The following is a 22,329-nucleotide window of genomic DNA, read 5'->3' on the forward strand; positions in this document are numbered from 1 at the left end:
CTCATCCAGGTTGTTGATGAAAATATTAAACAGCACTGGTCCCAGCACCGACTCCTGAGGGTGTCACAGACCTCCAGCTAGATTCTGCCCCATTGACCACAACTCTCTGCCTTCTTCCTTTCAACCAGTTCTTGATCCACCTCACTACGTGATCATCAAGCCCACACTTCCTTAGCTTATCTATGAGGATGCTGTGGGAGACAGTATCAAATGCCTTACTGAAATCAAGAAAAAAATGAATTACTGGAAAGTGAATCTGAAACTTTTTGTAAGCCAGCCCTCTTTATGTTTGAGGAATCAGTTCAGAACTTGAAAAGACATAGAGTGTTCAATATCATAAAAAGTCTTTCTTTGTCTGGGCATGTTGGTTGTTAATAATACCTAACTGAAAGGATAAGTGAACTAATACACCAAGGAGCCTGCTAAGGTATTCCCAAAATTTTGGAATATGTATTCCTTGGCACCACTAGAAATTTTTCTTAATCTTTTCTGAAATGCTTATGCGTTTTCAGTTTGGTCACTTTCTCCCCTATTACATTTCTAATAGTCTACTGTATTGTTGATAATATAATTTCAGGACATTTTTAAAACTCCATTTTTCTCTGGTGGCCTAAACTTCTGAATTTTTACTTTTGTGAATGCATCTCAGCGTTCACGGGAAATAAAGTGTCTACACATTTCAGTTTCTAAGGAAATGCTTGAAAATATGACTGGAGCACACTCTAGAGGCTCACAATTTCAACGGCAGATAAATGACTCCAAAATTATTCATATTTCAAATCACATGTTTTTAAGCCAATCTTTTTTTCTTTTTTTCAATTTTGTTTCATTTCTGGGGAAGATTTGAAGCAAGATTTGTGAAACCTATGGATTTCCTTATCTTATGCCTCCAGAGAACTATCTTTTATTACTCTTAATTGGCTGATAGGGAGCTGGGTTTTGTACGTTCTGCTAAGTCTTACACCTAGGTCAAAGGTGGATGAAACTCTGCCAGTTCATAGAGATGCTGATGTTATTTCTGGAATGTTTTGCAATCTAGGAAAATTTATCTTGGTAGGTTTCATTAAAGGACTGTGTCCTGAAAAGGACTAATGCTGCACTTCATAAATTTATTTGGAGGACCAAGACATAAGTATACATGAACTAGAAAGTTCTAAACAGGTCTGCAGGTGTCCGAAGGTTCTGTAAGATTTATTACCCCACTTAAAAAGGGTCACTATCCTATACAGGGGCTATATGTTCTCTGCTACTTTACGTCATGTCCCATGACTGGGAAACTTGCATGAAGAAGAGGAAGGGCAAGCTTGGTAAAAATCCTGATCTGTATGTTGCTTCCAGTCATCTGAGTTTGACCATGTGTCTATCCATCTCCACTTTGCAGAACTTTTTATCTGTGTATTTCCAATCAAATGTGAAGGTCTCCAAGTGTAGCAAAAGGATCAGAGCATTTTTTGACTGCTGACTTTTTAGGATCATATTTAATAATGGGTTCGCATTACTCTCTTGAAGGATGGTGCAGATCGGGTTAGATGTACACTTGAGTGACCTAGACAGCTGAATGTTGTCGCTATATCTGAGCAGCAGTTTGTAAAATCATTTCTGCTTCTTCTAAGGTGCCAAATAGGTGGCTAACAACACTGTCAAATTTTTGTTATGATTTTCAGCTATTTATTAAACATTCATGTTGCCTATTTGGGCTCTGTTGATCATATATTATTTTATGCTGACACTCTAGCACCTCAGATATGAATCAAATGCAGACACCCCTGTCTGGGTGTGAAGCACACATCCAGTAGTCACAAGACCTTTCTTTTTTTAAACTGCAGTTGCTGTCTCCGTTCCCACTTCACTGGCTGGCCATCACTCCATTACACTGAAAACCTACCTCCAGTCCTCTGTCACACACTGGCTATGCTGTCTGTTTGAAGATTTGGAGGCAGAATAAGACATAGCGTGTAGCAGCAGCTCTTCTTGGTACAGGGTCTGGAATCTGCAGAGGAGTTGGTCTGGCTCAGAGCCCTCGCCACACTCTTGGTATCAGGACCCTGCCTGTGCTTAAGACCTGGCGATGTGGCCAAGGCAGCTGAAGGATGTGCTGATCCAGTGCGTCTGTGCTGGAGCAGGGATTTCCTGTGAGCTAACATTTACATTTGGAACAGGTGGGGTTTTCTTTCTTCTTTAGCCGGTAGAGAGCCTTTACATTTTAGAAGTTGTTTGAATGACTTTAGGCCTGCAAACTGCTGTGGTTGGAAACCACACAGCTGGAAGTCAGGGTTTAAAGGACAGGAAGAATTCAAGGATGAAAAATACCGAACTGGAGCAAAACCAGAAGCATTTACTCTCCTTGCATGAGGTACAGCTGACGAGTGCCTGAGCCACTACATCAAATTAAACCTCTGATAACACTAAGGGAAAGGAAGGCCATGGCAACAAAAATCATTGGGAATAAAATGCCCTTCTTTCTTTTCCAAAGAAATGTTCTACATATCTCTAGGGTAAACTGGATAATGCATCTGACCAGATTTGTTTTCTCTAAAAGGTATAGACCTCTAAATATAAGTAAGACTTTTGATTGAAAAGCACCCCTGGATTCTAGCTTGAAAGTTGAGAAAGTCAAAGTATTTTCATTTAAGAAATCAAGGAAAATTTAAAAAACTTTTAATATTTTTTGTGAACAAGGAGATTTCCAGGAAATTTGTACTTGGTCGATGTCACACTTTCCTATCAGAAGATAGTTTTGCCAATCTTGCTGGTTAGTTTTCAAGAGCGGACCAAATCCCAGGTTTTTCTCCCAACCAAAACATCTAATTTCTAGTAAACATCTTTTTTAAAAGCAGCCAATCAAATTGGCATTTGATTATTGCCAGCATTCTGTATCCCTTGAAGTCCTGAGCTCAGCCAAACTCTGTTTTCAGAAATGGTTGTGGCAGTACTAACTACTGATTTCTATGTGCTTGTAATGAAATCCCTCTGGGAAGAATTTGTATTTTAATGGTAACTACCAGTAATGATGAAAGAAAAAGAGGAAAACCCACACAAGGGGTAAGTAAAGTAAATATGAAAGGGGAAGAGAGCATCAAGCAAGAAAGAAGGAAATAACATGCCATGTGACTGGAGTCAGAGAAGGAAATATCATACCTGGGTTTGATCCAGAGCCTTCTTTTCATTCACTGGTATTGGTGCCTAGCACTGATGCTGAGTAAGACACTGAAGATAGTTTATACGCATCACATTACATTCCAACTAAATAAAAGTAAGTAACAGCTCTGCATAAGACAAGATGTTCTTAGGGAGGACAGTCATATTTGCTTCTTTCAGTGAGTTTGCTACAACTCTGTGGCTTTTATATTTTCAAAAATTGTTCCTGATTGTGCAAATGCAAATAAAGGCATGAAGTAATTTCTGCTTACACTAATGCCTTTGTGTGTGCAAACGGGACTGCCACATATATAGCTAGAGGCTAGGGAAAAGTCAGTGTGAAGCAGGCTAGTTTCTTACCTGGGATTTTAGAAATAATATTTGTTCAAATACCACTGACTTGAGTGTCAAATCTTGAGAAAGATTATTCTTTTTATTAATCTTATTTAAATGATTATAAAATTAACAGGTTTGTTTAATTGTTAGTTATGTTGGGTGAGGCATTGGCACAGGTTGCCCAGATAAGCTGTGGCTGCCCCTCCCTGGCAGTGTTCAAGGTCAGGTTGGACAGGGCTTTGCACAACCTGATCTAGAGGAAGGTGTCCCTGCCTATGACAGGGGGTTGGAACTATGTGGTCTTTAAGGTCACTTCCAACCCAAACCATTCTGTGATTCTGTGGTATTTTTAAAGATCTTTATTTAAACATTTTTTTTTTATTTTGTACTATTTATTTACTCTAGGTTAGCCTTCAAATGCACTTAATTTTAACTGCTTGCACAGATGCCTTTGTCCATTGCTAAAATTCAGAAAGACAATTACACTACAGCAGAACTAAGAAAATCATGTGGCAGCTGTATTATTTTGAGCTACTGTTACACAGATGTCTGTGTAAAATCAGTCTGTGTGGACTGATAGAAATCGTACTGCCTGAATAAAATTTGTATGTGCACAGCAGCCTGGACTTTGTAGTTGAAGCTGGGGAGAGCCTTTCATCACTGGGAAGATGACAGGAGGGGAAGCTGCTTCTGGCAAAGACACATAATGAAGTTAACTCCGATTCATCGAGCCCATCTTACTGGTAAGGGGAGGCACTGTACAAGTAATTATTAAGAGACAGAGCTAAGAACATCAGTGAGCTCATCCAGTATGCTTTTCAGCCTTTATGATTTTATTAGATATATGGATGAGGTCACCTCTTGAAATGGAGGAGAGGAAGAGAAAGAAGAAAAGATGCTTATTGCCTAACATCATGCTGCTGAAGAAATCACAGAACCTTTTGCTAACACCTGGGCTGCTGTTTTCTGTATCTTGAGGGATGTGTTAACAATAATAATCCTCGTTTACGCCTGCATTTTAAGACCAGAAGTGAGAGTGATGATTATTTAGTCTGATGTTCTTCATAACACAGGTCACATTGTAAGTCATAATCATGGAGGCTGCATTTCATAATTGGCTGCTGGCTTAGTACTTCAGTACTGAGAAATAAAATGCCTCAAGCTTATTCCTATATATATATATTTAATGTCAAGGTGATTACTATAAATTTCCATTAGCAAATACCATCACAAGGAAAGATTAGCTGTTTTTCTCTAAAACTCATTGATCACTAATCTTTCATTTATAATTCTGTAATTCTACTTCAGATTGTATTTTAGACTGTAATTTAGACTTAGTGGTATTTTTTTATTCCTATTCCATATGAAATCATTGTGCTTGAAAGGACATCAAAGTTCATCTAGTGCATCTTCCTGCTGCTAGGCAGGAACGTGTAAATATATCACTTCTGACAGATACTTGTCTCATGTTTTCTTAAAGGTTGCTAGCAATGCTAAGGTTATAGCACCTCCCTCAAAAGCTGTTAAAACATTTCTGTGTCCAATCTGAATTTTTCTTGCTGCAGTTTAAACCTGTTCTTTCTCATTTTGTGCACCATAGTCATGGAAAACACATTATTTCCATGCCGTTTGCAATTGCCTTTCTGTGTATTTCAAGATTTGCTCCATCTTTTCACATAGATCGTATTTTTTGTACTATGTTGCTGTTCCTGCCTTGCATTCTCACTTTCACTTGCTTCATATCTTGCGTGGTAGCTTCATTAGCACATGTGTCTGTTATAATTCTTCCATTTTTGTCTCACATGCTTAGCATATTCACAGTGAATAACTTCATGATATTGAATCATCAAAACTTGCTTTTGTATTTTAGCTGAATTATTTTATTTATACTGGTGAAGAAACAGGATTTCTAAAGTCAATACATCAAGAATTTTTCCTAAGTCACTGGAATTTAAATACTTTATTCCAGTATTTTTTTAAATGATTTCTGTTTTCAGTTCTCCCGTATAAAAATGCTCTCCAACTGGAAAATAGGTAGGTATTCCTTGCACTTGCCTGTGGCTTTGGAATATTAGAGGAGATGATTTTATGCAGATACTGTTCCTTCCAGGAAACAGCTTTGGGCAGCAGGGCTATATATCTTGTCCCTCAGGAAGATTTAGCTTTGGATTAGCTAGACAGCCAGTGCTAACCACTAGCAGAGAGTTTGCTAATCTGCTCTTAGAAGGCACCTGTTGTCATGCAGTGGTACTCTCCTTCCATGCCCAACTTCCAATGGTGAAATCTCTGCCATCCCTACAACACTGACCTAGATCATTCCACCTCACATAATCCCAGAGCAGAAATCATGGAATAACTGGGGTCAGAAGGGACCTCTGGAGGTCTCTAGTCCAGCCTCTAGCTTAAAGCAAAGTTTATGAAGGTCTTTCTCTAGTTGGGTTTTGAGTAACTACAAGCATCTGTTTTTCTCTACATGAGATACATAGAGCCAGCTCTTTCCCAGGTTGAGCAAGCCCAGCTTTCTCAGCCTCTCCTTTTCAGTGGTGTGCTCATATTCATGGCCCTGCGCTTGACTGGCTCCAGATTGTCAGCAAGTATCCAGTAGTGGGGTGTCCAGGACAGGATGAAGTCCTCCAGATGTAGCCCCTCAAATGGGAACAACAAGAAAGAAGGAAAAGAAAGAAAGAAAATCACTTACAAGAAAGAATCTCTCATACAAGAAAGAGAGAAAATCATTTCCCTTGGCTGTCTGGCTACACTCTTAACACTCAGTGCTGGAGGTGCTGGAGGGAGCAGGAGGTTAATGTAGCTGAGATAGTTTCTGTATGGATTTAAAAGTTTAATTCTTTCCTTCCCTTTTTCTTCAGGCTGTTTATATGAGTTTTCTTCAGAACAAGAAACATTTTTGCTTAGTCCCTGTTCATGTATCTTTTATTTAGAGTTCAGCATCAATCTGAATGTCTCCTCAAACAGTCCTTTTCACTCCTTTGTGCTGTCAGTGCCACAGGCTTCTTATGTCTTTAAACAGATCATGGTAGCTAATGAACACATTTGTAGGCTTGCATTATCTAAACCCCTTTAAAGAAATACCTTTCTGCAGATCTCATTTTCTTCAAGAATAAGTTCCAATATTATTAACTGAATATTCAGATTATTAGCAGCATTCCTGCTGTCAGTGTATTAATACCTCCCTGACTGAGTAGAAGGCTGAGGCTCAATTGCACTGTGGTCAGCAAACTCATCTATATTTTGGGAGCTCAACTGGCAGTTACAGAGGGGCAGTTTCCGTTTCATCTGAGTACATCCTGTGCTAGTGAAATACCTCAATCATGAACAGATGTTACAGGAAATACAGTTGTAGCACAGAGGGTTTTTTTTTAATTTATTCTTAGACTTATGACTAAAGGGCAATGTTGAAGTTCATGGTCTAAAAGTGAATATTTCGTCACAGTCATTTTATTTTTAGGTCCTTTAACTTGAAACAATATTTTTCTTGGCTTGAAATGGTGATCAAAATATATACAGCTGTAATTTGCAGTAAACAATTAAATGCCTTTGTTGAAGCTAAATTTGCTTATGTGACATTCCAGTGTTTGCAAACCTGGTGAAAGAACAATATTTGACATCAAAAAGTGGAATTCTTTCAATGTTTGTTTGTTTAGTTTTTCTGAGTTTCCCTTTGGTGAAAGGAAGCAAAATTATACACAGCTTTGCAGTCCTGCAGGCTCGATATGCCATCATTTTTTTCTCATTTGTTTAGGCTATTTTGTTATGTGTATTTCAGATAGACCTCTACTATTTAATAAATACATCCCTAAAAAGTACTTTAAAATAAAGCAAACAATCTGTCTTGTGCTTTGCAAATTAAAAGGTACACAGTGTTAGATAAAAATGTCTTGAGCTTTAATTTTGATCTCCTTATTGCATGGAATAGGATCTGCTTCTCAAACAGTCCTGCTGTGTCTTTTTGAGGAGTACAGTCCTTTTCCATGTGAATAAGACTAACCAGCTTTTCACTCAACTTTTAATTGTGTTTCATTTCTACTAGAGAAGATCTGCTCTTACAGTTGTTTAAGAAAATATCTCAGTGTATTTATCAGGGACTGAATAAAAATTATGGGGTCACTCTCTAGTGGCTATTGTTTAAGTCAAATGCACCACGGGCTGTTTTTGTGTAATGCTTAAATAATTATATATCGCAGTGTTAAACCACTTGATTCATAATTCTCACCAATTGGAGACTTCAAAGGCTTCCAGCCTTGAAGAAACTCAGTTTCTAGCTGAAAGAGCATAGATAAAGACCACAGGTAATTGTAGAATTCATTACTCCATTATTTTAACTTCTTACTTTCTATGTATGCAAAACTTTTAGCTCTGGTCCAAACACAGTGTTGCATTTATTAAATTAATAACTTGTTTCAACTTCCATATAAAGACAAAACTTTATTTGTATCAATATTCAAAATATGGAGAGATTCAGAACAATTTTCCCTGGACATAAAATAATTCTTCATGCATTAAAATAAGCAGGAGAGAGTGAGGAAGGAAAAAAGAAACTTGGTATTAAACATAATGAGGTAAGGAGCCTGGAAATCATACAGTCTTCCTGTATCAGTGTTTCTTTCATCATTTTGCACTTTCAGGGCAGGACAGTGGAATGGTGTATGGTGGTATATGATCAGTCTTTAGCAACAGAGAAGCATCCTTCCTGGAATGAATGCTAAGCGCAAATATGGAGGGGTACTCCTGTGGTGGAGCCAGTAAATGGTCCAGTTCCACTTTTAAGGAAATATCTGAAGTGGATGGTGTCTCTGAGTTTTTATTTTCCATTTCAGAACATTATGAATGACAGGAAACAGCAGTGCTTGCCTTTTCTCTTGAAAAATTTCATGTCTCTATGGAAGATGTGTTCAAAAGAACTTTATGTTGGCATGAGCAGCCATATAGGCATAACAGTAGCAAATTGCATTTTTCTCTTAGCTGGCTTGGAAAACAATCAAAGCTTGAAGTTAACTTCTGAACAGTTTTAATGTCAAGAACAAGAAGCTGAAACTGGCACATGGGAGCCCATTTGTGAAAGATCTGCTTTCTGGTGGCTTGGCCTCATCTGTGGCATCCTGGTTGTCTGAGCTTGAAATCGAAGACAGAGTAGTCCTGGTGAGAGTCTGTTCCCTGCATGTTTGCTTATTCTGTACAAGTTTCTGTCATCAACTCCTCAGCCTGTGAAATGGCACCCAGGAAAGTAAGGTGTTACTTTTTAAATATTACTCAGCTACAAGTTTGATCAGAGGGTTTATACTTGTCCATAGAAATTGCCACAGATGAAATGCTCCTGACGCTATGATGTCTTTTGGATAAAAGATAATATGATATTTCATACTTTATGTTTAAAACAGCACTTTTCCTTTGTTTTGTACTGAAATTTAGGATAGAAAAAGAACCAGAAGTGGGCTCTGAATTGTTTCATCACTTTTTTTCTCATGTAAAACTCCTAATTGCTTTGTGACAATTTGCTTAAGCATGGACTTTGATGTTTTGACTTCTATATGAACTAATTATATAATCCTATTTTCAGGAAGTTTGACCAGTAGTCACACATGCGTATATGGGAATGTAATGATATTAAACTAATCATTACTAGTCCGGACAGTCCTGTGAGTTTGGATGGGACAATATGATGTGAAAACAATGTGTGTTTGAATCACAAGGACCACAGTCCATTTCAGGCATTTTTTTTTTTTTTTTTTACCATCACCCCACCATTTCTTTTTCAGTCTGTCTCATTTCCTAGTATATATTTGCAAGGGTAAATAGCTAGATCAAGTTATTTTGGTGGTGCTGTTTCTTCCCAGTGGCATTAAGCCGTGACATTCAATCCCCAGCAGCACAGCCAAGCAGCATTTGAGCATCTCCATGTGCATTAGTTATGTCAGACATCAAAGTGAGAAGCTCTGAGTGAGGTCCAACCTAACCCATATTATTAAATTTAAAGATGATGTCAATACTGTTGTGAGTTATACATCAAATATAAACTGGTTACAAAACATTTCTGAATGTTAAACTACCTCAGATTGCCTCAATTGGTGCAATTAGATGGTGAATGTAATTTACATGTTGAGCAGTGGAAAAATTCTTACTTGTACTAGCAAGGATACATTAAACAAAGTCTCCAGCCAATTTCCTTCCCTTAACATCCTTTGCTTCTTAAGTTATTGTTTAATACACTTCCTAATCCTAAATTAGTGCAGGTAGTACTGGTTTAGTACAGTTTGGCACTGATGTAGCGATTGCACGTTTTCTTCTGACCAATGTACATGATAAGAAGCTTTTAATTTCTGAACTGAGCAATTACAGACTCGTTTTGCTGTTGAACTGAATATGCAAATAAGTATGAGGAAAACAGGAAATGCTCCCAGGAGAGCCTCTGGTTTTCAAGTCTAGTCCAATTAGTAAAGAAGGAAGCTTTCTTACACAGCTTTTACCATGGTCTGTTTTACTGATCAGATAGAGATTATAAATATAGATGGGACTGAACACTCTTCAGATTGAAAACTAACTAGGTATAGAGTCAATCCATTAGATCAACAACTGATTAATGTAATACAGGCTTATAAATACCATCGCACCAAGTCATCACATGTAACATGCTGAAAACATACGGAGGTCTGCAGTGCTTTGAAGGTGCTCTAGAAAACCCAAGGTAAACACAGAAAACCTCATTTTTCGTAATTTTAAAAAAGTTTATCTTACCTATGTAATGTTTTTCCTTTTTGTAGCCATTTGTGGTAAGCAGCTGGAATATGCCTTCTGGAAACTGGCTGAAAGATGCGGCAGCAATGGCTGCAGAACTGCCATCAAAATATATTTTACATGAATACAGAAACTCTCCACTGAGAGCACAGCAAACATGGACAAAGGAGACAAAAATCTCAAACAATCTTCAGCCTGGAGCTTTATAGTCCAGTTCCTGTGTTTAAAAGCAGAAATATCCTATTACTTTGTTGGAAACATGAGGTTTAACACAAGGCCACTGAGGAATGAAAGCCTGATGCTCTCCTTCTAAGGGGCATTTTTATATGCGGTAATTAAAAATTTCAGTGGGGTTCCACCTGAAATATTCCAGGAGAATATGGCGTAGGAGGACATGGCTTACAAGAGCAGACCATATAGATTACTGTTTGCTAAATGATGGTGTCACCTAAGCTTGAGAACTCCAGGAAATCCAGTGTGTCAGTGACTCTCCTTTCTGATCAGCTCTGGTGTGACACTGTGTGTGTGCACCTTGGCTTTTATAAAGTTGTAGATCTTCAGGATTGAAGGCCTCTGGAAGAACCATGTTTGGTAAGCTGCTTGTCAAGTGACTACTAGTTTATCAGAGCATACTTTTTAAATTTTATTTGGCTGAAATTAAGAGCACTGAAAGTTATTATTGCTGCAAACAGGACTATAAAAGCCAAAGAAAAGCCAAGGGAAAATACACAAGACTGAGGTTCTCAAAGAGAAAAGGGCAGAGGGCTGAGCCAAGTAACTACCACCATAATCTGTCTCTATTGAGTGGCTGCAGTTTTGACCAGCAAACAATGAGAGCGGCCAGAGGTACCTGGAGATCCTGGGACAAAATACAAGTTTTCAGGTGTTGCCATCTGTGCGTCTTTTCTGAGGGGGCAGGGAGAAGCTTCCCCAGCTGACCCTGTGCCTCCTCTTGATACTCAGTAATAGCACCCATGCAAACCCTTTAGTCTGAGGAGGCAAAGCTCCAATGATCAAGGTAAGTCTTCAGCAGGGCTTGTGCTGGAGTTTTTTTAGTGTTTGGTGTCTTTCAAAAGGAGCACTAGGAGAGCATCTTACTGCTGACTGAGAGTGTTAGAAGTAAATCTGAAGTGAGCTAGTGATGATACAAAGGCCTATAACCTAAATGGATGTAATATAAATATGGGCTGGAAGGGTGCAGATGCTAACTGTAACGCAGATGGTGACATTTATTGACTGACATTTATTGACACTATTATCATTAGAAATCTTTTAGCACCTTGGCACTTCAGTACCTACATGGGAAACAGGCAGACCAAACAAATCATACCGTAGGACTAAAAATAAAAGTTCCACCAACTCAAGTGGTGTGATGCAAAAATAGTGCAGAGAGAACTTGAAAGCCTGGTCGAGCTGATAGGTTACACTGAGCCACGGCTGGGGCTCTGAGCGGGTGCCAAAGGGAACAAGTTGCTGAAACCCTCCCCTGAGCATGCCCTGAGGATTAGTGAGTGCAACCCCCACACCCAAAAAATAGCAAGGGTGACCCAACACATGGTAACACTTGCTGTGTGCCATGGAGAGACAGAGGTTTCACTTGTGAATGGGGACTGTTCCAGTTTTATAGTCTTATCAAATGTCTCCAGTGTGCTGACTGCTTGTATAACTGTAAGAATCCGCTTGTGAACCTCACCAACTAACCAATCCCATCAAAGTCAGTCATCTTCCTTTTTATCTGAGCAAAGTGTGGAAATGTTATCTTGAATATGCTGATGGGAGAGTTGTACATTTTGTTGCTCCAGCTCAATGCGTTGACCAAGAGCCTCCAGCATCTCTGTGTTCTCCTCCACTCTCTCATCCTGTGCGCTGCCCTTCCATCCTCCACACTTAGAATCATCTTGAAAACTGTTTTCTACTGCCAAGGACTTTGGAATAAAGAGGAGGAAAGGCTATTCACACCAGCAGAAGGATGCTACTTCACTCTGTTAATGGCTGCATGTTTAACAATAAAAGAGGCATAGGTCTGTAGCAAACTGATAGGATTGGAAAAGATGAATAGGAAAGGACTCGACAGAATATGTCCAAGGGTCACTATGCGTAGCTTCCAACCCAATGGGCCTGTATCCCAGAGAAGAGGATTTTCTTCCATTAACCTAGTTTAGTGAGTGAGTTTTCCATGTGGCAATGGATGAGTGTCATTAGCATTCACTCAGAGTGAGAGAATGGCTTTGACTGTTGTTCTGCTTATTTGACTTCTCACACTAAACTTTATCCATCATGATGAATGCTTGGCCCACTTTGATTCTTGAAGGCATAACACAAAGCCTGCTGAGGAGCAGAGCCTGGGCGAAGTCCAGTCCCTGCTACTGCAGTCAACTCATAAAATCACTTTAACCCACTCATTACACTGCCCTCTAAAAACAACTGGGTTATTTGCCACACTATTTCTTATCAGCACTGGAGATTTTTATGGCTAGAAGAATCAAATATCTTTTTTTTTTTATTTCCAGCATAAATTTATTCTGGACTTGTTTATATCCATTTGTTCTTGTGCTGGCATTGTCCTTAAGCTTAAATAGCTTCTTGCCTGTCTATCTGTGATATTTACTCACTGATGTATTTACAGACAGCTCTCCTGCACACTTTCTCAGGCTTTGTTTCACCAGGGCAAACATGATAAACTCCAATAAGATCACTGTCAGTCTTCTAATGACTCTGTTTCAGTGCGATTTAATTTTTCTGGAACATGAGTGTTCAAGTCTCTGTGCTATACTCCAATGAGGTTTTACTAATGACTCTTTTAACACCCTGTCTTACCTTTACTCTGCCCAAAATTTTTCATCAGATACAGCCTATAATCTAATTTGCCCTTTTTGGGGATGGTCATGTCTGTTGCTTGTAACCAGAGCTCTTTGCAGCAGTTTTAAAAAGAGCTCACTGTTTAGGAGATGTGACAGATTCATCAGCTTCCTTCCAGGGAGCCGTGACAACTTGGACCAGCTGGGGATCTGCATCTGAGCTTTCAGTTTGCAGGACACAGCTTTCCCTGCGGCTGGCCCAGAACGGTGGAGCTCACTGCCAGCTCCCCTCCCCCAGACCTTCCCCAGGGGAGCCGCTGATTTGCTTCCGCCTGGCCGGCAATGTTAAAACGGCACTTACTCTATGTCATGCTAACAAAATACAGGGCAAAAATTGGCAAATACCTTTCATTCAATATGTACATGTTAAATCTGAACTTCTCAGTTCCTTTTTTTGTTGGTGTTTAAATTCAAAGTGTTTTCAATCATTTTAGCCATTTTGATTTCTAGGAAATTTTTCTTTCCTTAATATCTTTCTTAATCCTCATTAAGTGTGACTAAAACTTTCAAAATTACAATTAAAATAGATTTCTTTCCATGGAGGGAGCCTATGTGTGACCGTGCTGCTGTCTATTGTCCTTCTTCATTTCTTCTTTTCTCATATCTGTTCTTCATGTTCTGTCAGCTGTGATTTAGACTAAGTCCTTCGTGGCAAGGACTTTTTGTTTCATATTCATCTTTGCCTAAAGCAGAGACATTTATTATTGGTTTCTGAAATTATAAAGAATGTTACGGATCAATGCCATTATCCTGAACTGCACTTAGAAGACTAAAGCAGCGTAGCTGTTGAATTGATGCTCTCGGGAGCATGGAAGCAGAGCTACATTTTGGTCAATCTCTTGCCAGAGCACTCTGTGGCTATTATTTCCATCCAAAGATCATAGCCAGGGTAAAAGCTACAAAAGCACTGATGACTGTGATAAAGCTTCTAACACACAGAATTGTCTTAGTTGCCCTGTCAAATGATGGCAACAAAATGTTTAACTGTAAAGAGAGCAACAGCTAAGAATCTGGCATCAGCCTGGACACTGACCACGATCAGAGCATGGTGTCAATAGGCATCATTGGTTTAAAACAAAGATGCGGTGACAGTATTTCTGCTTCTGAATAGATCCTAAAGGCATTTGCCCAGGAAGTAGTAGATAGAGCAAGTGGGCCAGAGACTTGAGAGATTTGAAATCCATGTCCAGGGGAAATAAATTAGGGAGTTGAGCTCTGGGGCATCTCTCTCCCAGCTAAAAGCATTGTCCATGCTCAGCATCCCTGTTTTCCCTCAGACCCTGCAACCCCCGTGAAAGAGGTTTCTGAGCACCTTTTCCTTTGCTTTCTTTTTTAGGACTGGCTTGGACATTTCTGCATGGAAAATGCTGCAAACCCTGTTTGAGAGGTCCAGGTCACCCATCACACTGCCTCAGAGCATCACGCTGCTGTCGCTCTTTGTCAAGCGTCTGCTCTCAGGGTCCCACATCTGTAATTCTGCATTGGCACTTTAGCTGGGCTCTGCATTATACTCATTTAATTATGCATGATTGACAGGCTTCTCGGGACTACAAATTCTGCATCTGCCTATGAAAGTACTTTGCAACTTGGAAGATAATGAAATAATTGGTTCTGAGTTGGTTCTTCTCCATTGTCACCCACGTCAGTACACTGCAGCTCATAGATCTGCCTTCCTGAGTTCACCACCAGCATCTTTGGCATGTAGATTTTAACTGACACCTTCAGATGACAAGATGACAGGTAGTCAATCATCAGCAAAGAGAACTGGTGATATTGAACTTGTGATAGCTGGTTTCAGTAACTGCAAAAGACTATCTCCACTACAAGCCTCCGGATACTTTTGAAAAGCAGGTTTAACCAGCCATGGAAACATATTTCTGAGTTTAGTACAGAAGCATTGCTTTGTTGGGGTGAGGTTTTTATTCCAAAGGGCTGGCAAACTCCGTAGGATGAAACTACAGAGGTAATTCTGTGTAGCCCAGGAACCCCAGCACAGCGATTGATCCAGTGTGACCCCTACATACCTAATCACAGACTGTCAAGGCAATTTCTGTTCAAGCTGGACCGATATTTAATTAGTCTCCTCCCCACAAAATCCTGACCTTGGTTTGGCACAGGGAAAACAGAGTTGCATATCTGGCCAAAGCATCCCATTGCAGCTCCGGGGGCAGGCAGAGGAGGTATAAACAGCTGGAGATGAAAAATGGCAGATGAGAGTCCAAACTGAAGCAGCAGCTCTCTCCACCTATTTTCTACCTCTCTTGCTCTCCCTCCTCTAAAACCTGTTGCTCAGGCTAAAAGACTAAATAAACCCTGCAGAAGTACAATTGCCTTCTGGAGACTTTCAGTTAATCTATAGTGCAGATCAGAGAAAGTAGCTCTACCGGGAACTTTCTGGTCAAATTGAAAACTGGCAAATTATTCCTGCTGCTTTGTCTTTCAACCACTTGCTAATCTGTGGCAGGAATTTTTCTTCTACCCCTCATGCCTACCTGGTTTCCTTAGTAACTTCTTACAGGAACATGACAAAAGCTGGGAAAAGGCCCAATAAACTGTCAACTGCTTAATCTTCATTTACGGAAAATGATGTGCTGTTAAATCTCCACCAAAGGTGGCTGATGTATTTCACTGACTATTTCTTTCTCTCTTGCTCAAGAAAGGGCCTAGATATTGTTAAACTGAAAGAAAACTGCAAAATAAAAAAATCACTTTGCTTGCGTAAAGAGATTTAAGACCTGGAAGTTACCTGAACCTACATACGTGCTCTGCATCTGTCCTTTATTTATATAGAGGCTCAGTTCTAAGGTGACTTTTTCAGCTTTGTATGTATTTAAAATGTTTTGCAGAGAAAGGTGCTTAAAATCGTGCCTTTTGAAGCCTTCAGAAAGAGCTTAGATTGTTTCAACGCTATCAAAATGGGTGATTTAGTGAAGTATCACTGGTTTATGATTTAGAAGAAAAGTGAGACCAAAGTCAGGACAGAAGAGAATCAGAACAGCTTTAATTATGAAATAAAGGAGAAGAAAGAGGGCAGACTTGCAATAGTTACATGTTTCATTTTTTGGATGACTCCAAAACTCCCACCACAGCATGGGCTCCATTTTCTGGATGCTGTGTATGCAAAATAGCTGTTTGTCCTACTAACAATCTGGTATAAAACCATGCCTGGCAGTGGTCAAGGCCAGGTTGGACAGTGCTTTGTGCAGCCTGGTCTAATGGAAGGTGTCCGTGCGTGTGTCCCTGTGCCCTGTGTCCCAGGGGAGTTGGAACTAGATGGTCTTTAGGGTCCCTTTCAACCCAAACCGTTCTGTGATTCCATGCCCCGCACTGGGCACACGAGAGAAAAGGATAAATCAGGGAAGTGGCGCAGAGTTTGTGTGGTTTGCACTAAACACCTTGTAGGGGAAAGTCTGACAAGGGAGGAAGCCAGGAAGGGATTGGCATGCTCCTGAATCTTCTGGGAACTTTCACTCTTTTCCTCTAAAGCTTTGGAAACAATTCCTCCACCTGTGGCAAGCTTCTTCCAGAGGTCTCCAGGCAGGCCGTCCACATGGCTTTCTGATGGGAAAACTCAGCCATGTTTGTGTTCTTCACAGCTAACCAGCAGTCAGATAGGAAGCTGCTGCTCCAAATATATCTGGAAGCAGCAAAAGGCAAAGTTTCAAATGGGTAATGCTAACAAATTTTGAAAGAGTTGTCACACCTCAGGTGTCAGAGTTGAAGAAAACTGCTTCCATGATGGATTAGAAAGAGGTTGAACATTGGGGTTGGATTATCTGAAATCCAAATGCACCTCAAGTCTTTCTGTGGAGTGTGTGGGCCAGCCTATGGTTGAGGAGGTTACTCTGGATCAGGAGAACCCTGCTCAGGGGCTGCAGTGGCAGTGGTGGCCACAGTGACCCACCTTGGAAGCAGAACCACAGAGAGGAAATGATGAGTTGAGGGTGTGCAACAGTCCCTCTAATGTTGCCTTGAGAAGTAGGTTTGCCCCTCAAGGGGTTCAGCTGGGGTGTGAAGGTAAGGGGTAGAGCACAGGCCATGGTGACATTGCCTTTTCAGCACTGGGGAGGCTGGTGGCAACAGTGTGGCCTTGGGGAGCCCACACAGGCCTTAATAAAAAGCCACTGGCTGCATGCAGGGTGCTGTCCCTGCAGAGCATTCAGGAACAGGTGTTTCCAGAATAAAAAACCCAGGAATGCTTTCACTGCTGTTTCAGGTCAGCCTTCCCAGGCCTTCACACCAGCTCCCGAGATGGTGCCATAGCCCATGAAAAGCCCTAGGGAGGCACAGATGAGCTGTGGGCATGGTGACAGGGACGCAGTGTGCTGGGGCCAGCCAGCAATCAGCTGCTGGGCCCAGGCTGCCTAACAGGCTTCCCCACACACAGAGCCGTGCACAATGGCCCGGACTGGTTTGATGGGACCAGTCAGGCCAAGAGCTCGTGGCCAGTGCCTCCCAACTCCCCCCACAAGCTTCCAGTCCCCCCAGGAAGACCATGGCGGCCAGTAACTGTCTGCTCCTTAGAGCAGAATCACAGAATCAGTTAGGTTGGAAAAGACCTTTAAGATCACCAGGTCCAACTGTTAACCCTGCACTGCCAAGTCCACCACTAAACCATGTCACCGAGGGACTCATCTGCATGGTTTCTGAACACTTCCAGGGGGGGTGATTCCACCATTTCCCTGGGCAGCCTGATCCAATGCCTGAGCACCCTCTGCGTGAAGAAATCATTCCTAATATCCAACCTAAACCTCCCCTGGCACAGCTTGAGGTTGTTACCTCTTGTCCTGTCGCTTGATACTTGGAAGAAGAGACCAACCCCCACCTCACTCCATCCTCCTTTCAGGTAGTTGCAGAGCGATAAGCTCCCCCCTGAGCCTCCTTCTCTCCAGACTAACCCCCCAAGGTCCCTCGGCCGCTCCTCGCAGGACTTGCACCTATCCCGCTGCGCGCCCGCGGAGGCACCGTCCTGCCGCTAGGGGGCAGCCGCCGCCCGCCCCACGGGGGGCGCGCGGGTCTTCGCGGTTGAGGGTGCGGAGTGGCGCGCGGCTGTCCGCGGGCGCGCTGCCCCCGCGCGGAGGGGCCGGCTGCCGCCGCTGACAGTGATGTCATGGGGCGGCGGCGGCGGCGGCGGCGGCGGCGGCGGCGGCGGCGGCGGCGGGAGGGGGGGGCGGGGAGGAGGCGGCACTGCTGCAGCTGCATGTGTCTGTGGCGGCGGCGGGGCCGGGGCGTCGTCATCTGCATTCACATGGGGGCGGCGCCGGCCTCCGCCTGAAGCCCCCGCCCGGGGACACACAAAACCCACGCGAGGGGAGGCGCGGGGGGCCGCGACCCCCGCCCCGCCGCCAGCGCCATGAATTCGGCGGAGCAGACCGTTACGTGGCTGATCGCCCTGGGCGTGCTGGAGTCGCCCAAAAAGACCATCTCCGACCCCGAGGGCTTCCTCCAGTCCTCCCTGAAGGACGGGGTGGTGCTCTGCCGCCTGCTCGACCGTCTCCTCCCGGGCACCATAGACAAAGTAAGTACCCGGTTCCCCCCGGCCCCGCCGCCCTTTGTGCAGCCGGGCCCGCCGCGCCCGCCGACGGGCCCCCAGCGCCGCCTCAGCCCGTGCGGGAGGGACGGAGGTCCCGCAGGCCCGGGGGGGAGGGGGGGTGTGTGAAGGGCGCGATGGGGCGGGATGGGGTTGAGGGGGTAAGCACCGTTATCGCCCCGGGGGTGGTCGGAGGAAGAGGGCTTCCCCTTGAGGGCCACGGGTTCGCAAGTGTTTCGCACAGAAGAATGGTCCGCTCTCAGAGCGAAGTGCTGGATGTGCATGGGAGAAGCGTTCTCGTTTTTTGGGGGGGGTATGGATCTTTTCTGGCGCGTCACGCACCGGCTGCAAACTTATCCCTGGAACTGCTGGCATAGCTGGTGCCTCACCTGGCTCGTGGGGTGATTCAGCTCATCCCTGCCAGCCTCTGAAGGACATTTGAACGTTTGACGCTTAGTTTTCTTGAAGGCTGCTTTAGCGTTATTTGGGTCTTTTACCGCTTGGTAGCCTGTGGGAAAGAAAACAAATCTCGTTCTTTTCAGGTTGAAAAAGCGCGTTACAGCTCCGTTCTGCGTTGTGTCTGAGGGAAATGTACTGTGTCAGGTAACTTTTGTGTGCTCCGCGTGCGCACGTAGTTCCTGTCGCAGCTCAGCTAGAGGGGAGGGTGGTGGTGTGCCTCAACACTTGGGACAGCACTGTTGTCTTACCTGGTGCTCAACAACACAGTACATGTAGTGACCCACATAGTGGAAAAACTTTCCTTGTAAGCCAGGATGAGGTGAGGAAGTGAAGGCTGGTGAAGGTCATCTGCCGTGCTGACAGGAAAACTCCTCACTTGAAAATAACACCATACGTTTCACCTTTTGTGGCTGGCAGACACTCTGGGCGCTGGAGCCTTCTGACAATGGGCTTTTGTTACCTTCTGTGGCTCTTTTTCAAGCAGTCCGATGACCCACAAAGTTGAAGGCCAGTGCCTTGCGCTCAGTGGGGTGCTGGACTAGGCTGTCTCCGTTCTTAAGGCTGCCACCAACTGGGGTTGTTGCTTGTGTTACACCATAGTGTGGAGGTCCTGGCTCTGGACTGGAGTCCTGCTCTGTGGATGCATTAGGTCAGTCCTGCTCCCCTAAATTCACAAGCAAATCAGGAGGTAGCATGGGGATACGGAAACCCTGCAGGAGCCTGTGGTGCTGTTGATGGGTGATGGAAATAATGAGAGTGGGGACAATATGTTGTCAGTGGTGCAAGTGTGGGTAACTTGGGGTTCATCATGGTGGCCAGTGGAGCTAGCTGGGATGGCTGAAGCTGCTGTTGCTGACATCAGCTTTCCTCACTGCCATCTTCCCCAGAGTGGCTGTTTGGGCAATAGAGCCAAAGGGGATGTGTCCACTCCTGAGGTGCTGTGGCTTTGTGGCCATGGTATGAGAAGTGCAAGCTTCTGTCCAGTGTGCTGGGCTGTATACTGCAGCTGTGAAGCAGGTAAATGCCCTGCTCTGCTGTTCAGGGTTACATGGGTGATGTGGGACTGAGGGCAGGGACCCCTCAGCATGGGGAGCCCCTGCTTGATTGCCCACCAGCTTGGGCAAGCTCTGCCTGTCCCTCCTTGCCACCAGGCTCTCTTGCCTGCTGGCACCAAGCCCGAGGAAGGTCTTGGCAGCCCATCCCACTGTGCTGCTCCAGGCATCCTGTCTGAGCACCTCTCCAAAATGTTGGGCTCTGGGTCCTGAGCTTCTGGGCAGAAAAGGTCTTTCCCCTTGTGCAGGTTTCAAGCCTAGTCAGATGGGGTCCTGAACTCAATTTGTGAAACAGGCTCTACTGAGCAACAAAGCAAGTAAGAAGTGAGTGTTAGAGCAGCATTCCCCGACCTGACGTGCTTTTCTCTGTGTGGTATAACTAGGAACAGCTCAGTTAGCGTGAACAAGATGCTCTCTTTTCACATCAGAGGTGTGAATCCCTCTGATGTTCGGGCAGGAGGTTCCCCTCACAGTACCCACACCCAGAGGGGGGTTTAGCAGAGGGGCTGAGCTCACCGAACTCCCAGAAGCAACCAGCCCCACCACCAGCCTGGCACGCCAGGAGCTGTCAGGGGTGTTTATCGTGGACCCTGTGGTGTGAGGCGCGAGGTTTGCAGCGAGTAGTATGCAGCTGGGACGGCAGCCAGGGCAGAAGGAATGCTGATGCTTCACAGCCTCCACCTCCCCGAGCATGGTGCTGGATGAGCGGCTGACGGAGGTCCCTCCGGCTTTGGCTTGGTGAAAGTTTGGGGAGAAATATCTATTTATTTATTTATTTATTTTTAGGGGCACTTTACTTTTGTGAGGAGAACTGTACTTTTTTTTTGTGTGTCTTTCACATTGCACTTTCTAATTCATAGACACACCAGGGAGACTCATGAACACATCTTCCCATCCAACTTTGTGAATATTCTTTTCCTACAGGCTCAGAGTATATACCAAATACTTACTGCACGCTGTCAGCCACTGTTATAAGTTTGAGCTATTTCCATGATATTTTTTTTTGTTTGCTAATAAATACATACAAAATTTACATCCTTCCCTGTATTTTTTTTCAAAGTAATTTTTCCTACTGCTATTCATTATGTCATTTTTTAAATTTTTTTTTTTAATACTGAGTGCATTTTAAATGTGAGCCTTTTTATTCCTGAATGGAATTCCTGAAAGCCACAAGTTCAAACTGGACATATTTGAAGCCTAAAGATAGAAGGTTTGTCCCACAGATTCAGCTCTTCAGATAATTTGAAATCATAACTTTCTAAAAATACCTGACATCAGCAGACACTTTGGAGACTTACAGAGCTGTTTTTTTTTTTTGTGTAAATAGAAAATAGTAACTAAAACCAAAGAGAGCATAAAGATACAAGTTATAAATAAGAGTGAGTGTTTATCAGTTTGGTTCTTGTTAAGATGTTTTCTAAAAAATGCTATAAATACATTTCTTCCTTTTAAAAACTGTTTAGGAAGAGGATTCAATATGTGCAGCAATGCAATAATGCATCTTTTTTGGCATTTTGTGCTTTTAAAGCTTCTGGGTACCCTGAGAGTACTTAGCAGAAGAGTCTTAATAAATAAATGTTGTGTGATCATAAAAGGAGTCGAGCACTTGAAGGTCAAACAACAGATTTTCCTTAAGTCGATACAACAAATTAGTGGGTTCTGAGGCTGGTTGGTATGTTCTTCCATTAGATTGCTGTGTATTTGTATACCATCCTTGTGCACAATAATGTACAGAGCTTCTTGATTGCAATGCAAATTTAGCCAAAACTTCCTGACATCTATCCTGAACAACAGCAAAAGACAGATATTAAATTCAGCAGATTCCTAATACTTGAAATGAAAATACTTTGGAAAGTGTTGTTACTACAGGCTGTTTCTCTCATTTCTGGGCTCCCATTTAATGTCATTATGATTCCTTTGCATGCTGTGAGAGACCATGATGGGATAAAACAGAACAGTTGGGTTAGGCAGTGTGATGCAGCTCAATAACCTTATCCCGAACATGGCAAAGGAACAAAAAGGGGGGCAGTTATTTAAGACAAAAATAATACAAAACCACAAAACGAACAACCCCCCCCAACAGCTTCTCCCACCCTGACCAAATCTAGCCAGGTCTTAATTGTTTTAAAGTGCAGAGATCTGTACTGGAGGATACTTGTCGACTTACCTGCTCTAAAAGATACAGAATTGCTGAATTCAGGTCATT

At 42.9% G+C, this 22,329-nt stretch overlaps 1 protein-coding gene and 1 long non-coding RNA gene across 5 annotated transcripts in view; both read left to right on the forward strand.

The window, feature by feature from the left end:
- The window catches only part of LOC134164116 (uncharacterized), a 39,248-nt gene extending 23,494 nt beyond the window's left edge, over positions 1 to 15,754 (forward strand). The window contains exon 2 of the long non-coding RNA XR_009965001.1: positions 10,251 to 15,754. This is a non-coding gene — a long non-coding RNA (uncharacterized LOC134164116). The remainder of the gene's footprint in view (positions 1 to 10,250) is intronic.
- A 2,505-nt stretch (positions 15,755 to 18,259) lies between these two features.
- Positions 18,260 to 22,329, forward strand: part of ARHGEF7 (Rho guanine nucleotide exchange factor 7) — a 124,797-nt gene continuing 120,727 nt past the window's right edge. Inside the window, exon 1 of one of the 4 annotated variants that reach the window (XM_062619355.1) lies at positions 18,260 to 18,600. Coding sequence is in view for 3 of the 4 variants with exons in the window: in XM_062619340.1 (XP_062475324.1) it covers positions 18,436 to 18,600 (165 nt within the window). In the remaining variant the exon portion in view is untranslated. The remainder of the gene's footprint in view (positions 18,601 to 22,329) is intronic. The other 3 variants (XM_062619340.1, XM_062619324.1, XM_062619332.1) reach the window with 3 other exon arrangements.

This window comes from Pezoporus occidentalis, unplaced genomic scaffold, assembly GCF_034315485.1.
Source record: "Pezoporus occidentalis ecotype Australia unplaced genomic scaffold, CSIRO_AGI_Poc_V1 ctg105, whole genome shotgun sequence".
Lineage (NCBI taxonomy): Eukaryota > Metazoa > Chordata > Aves > Psittaciformes > Psittacidae > Pezoporus > Pezoporus occidentalis.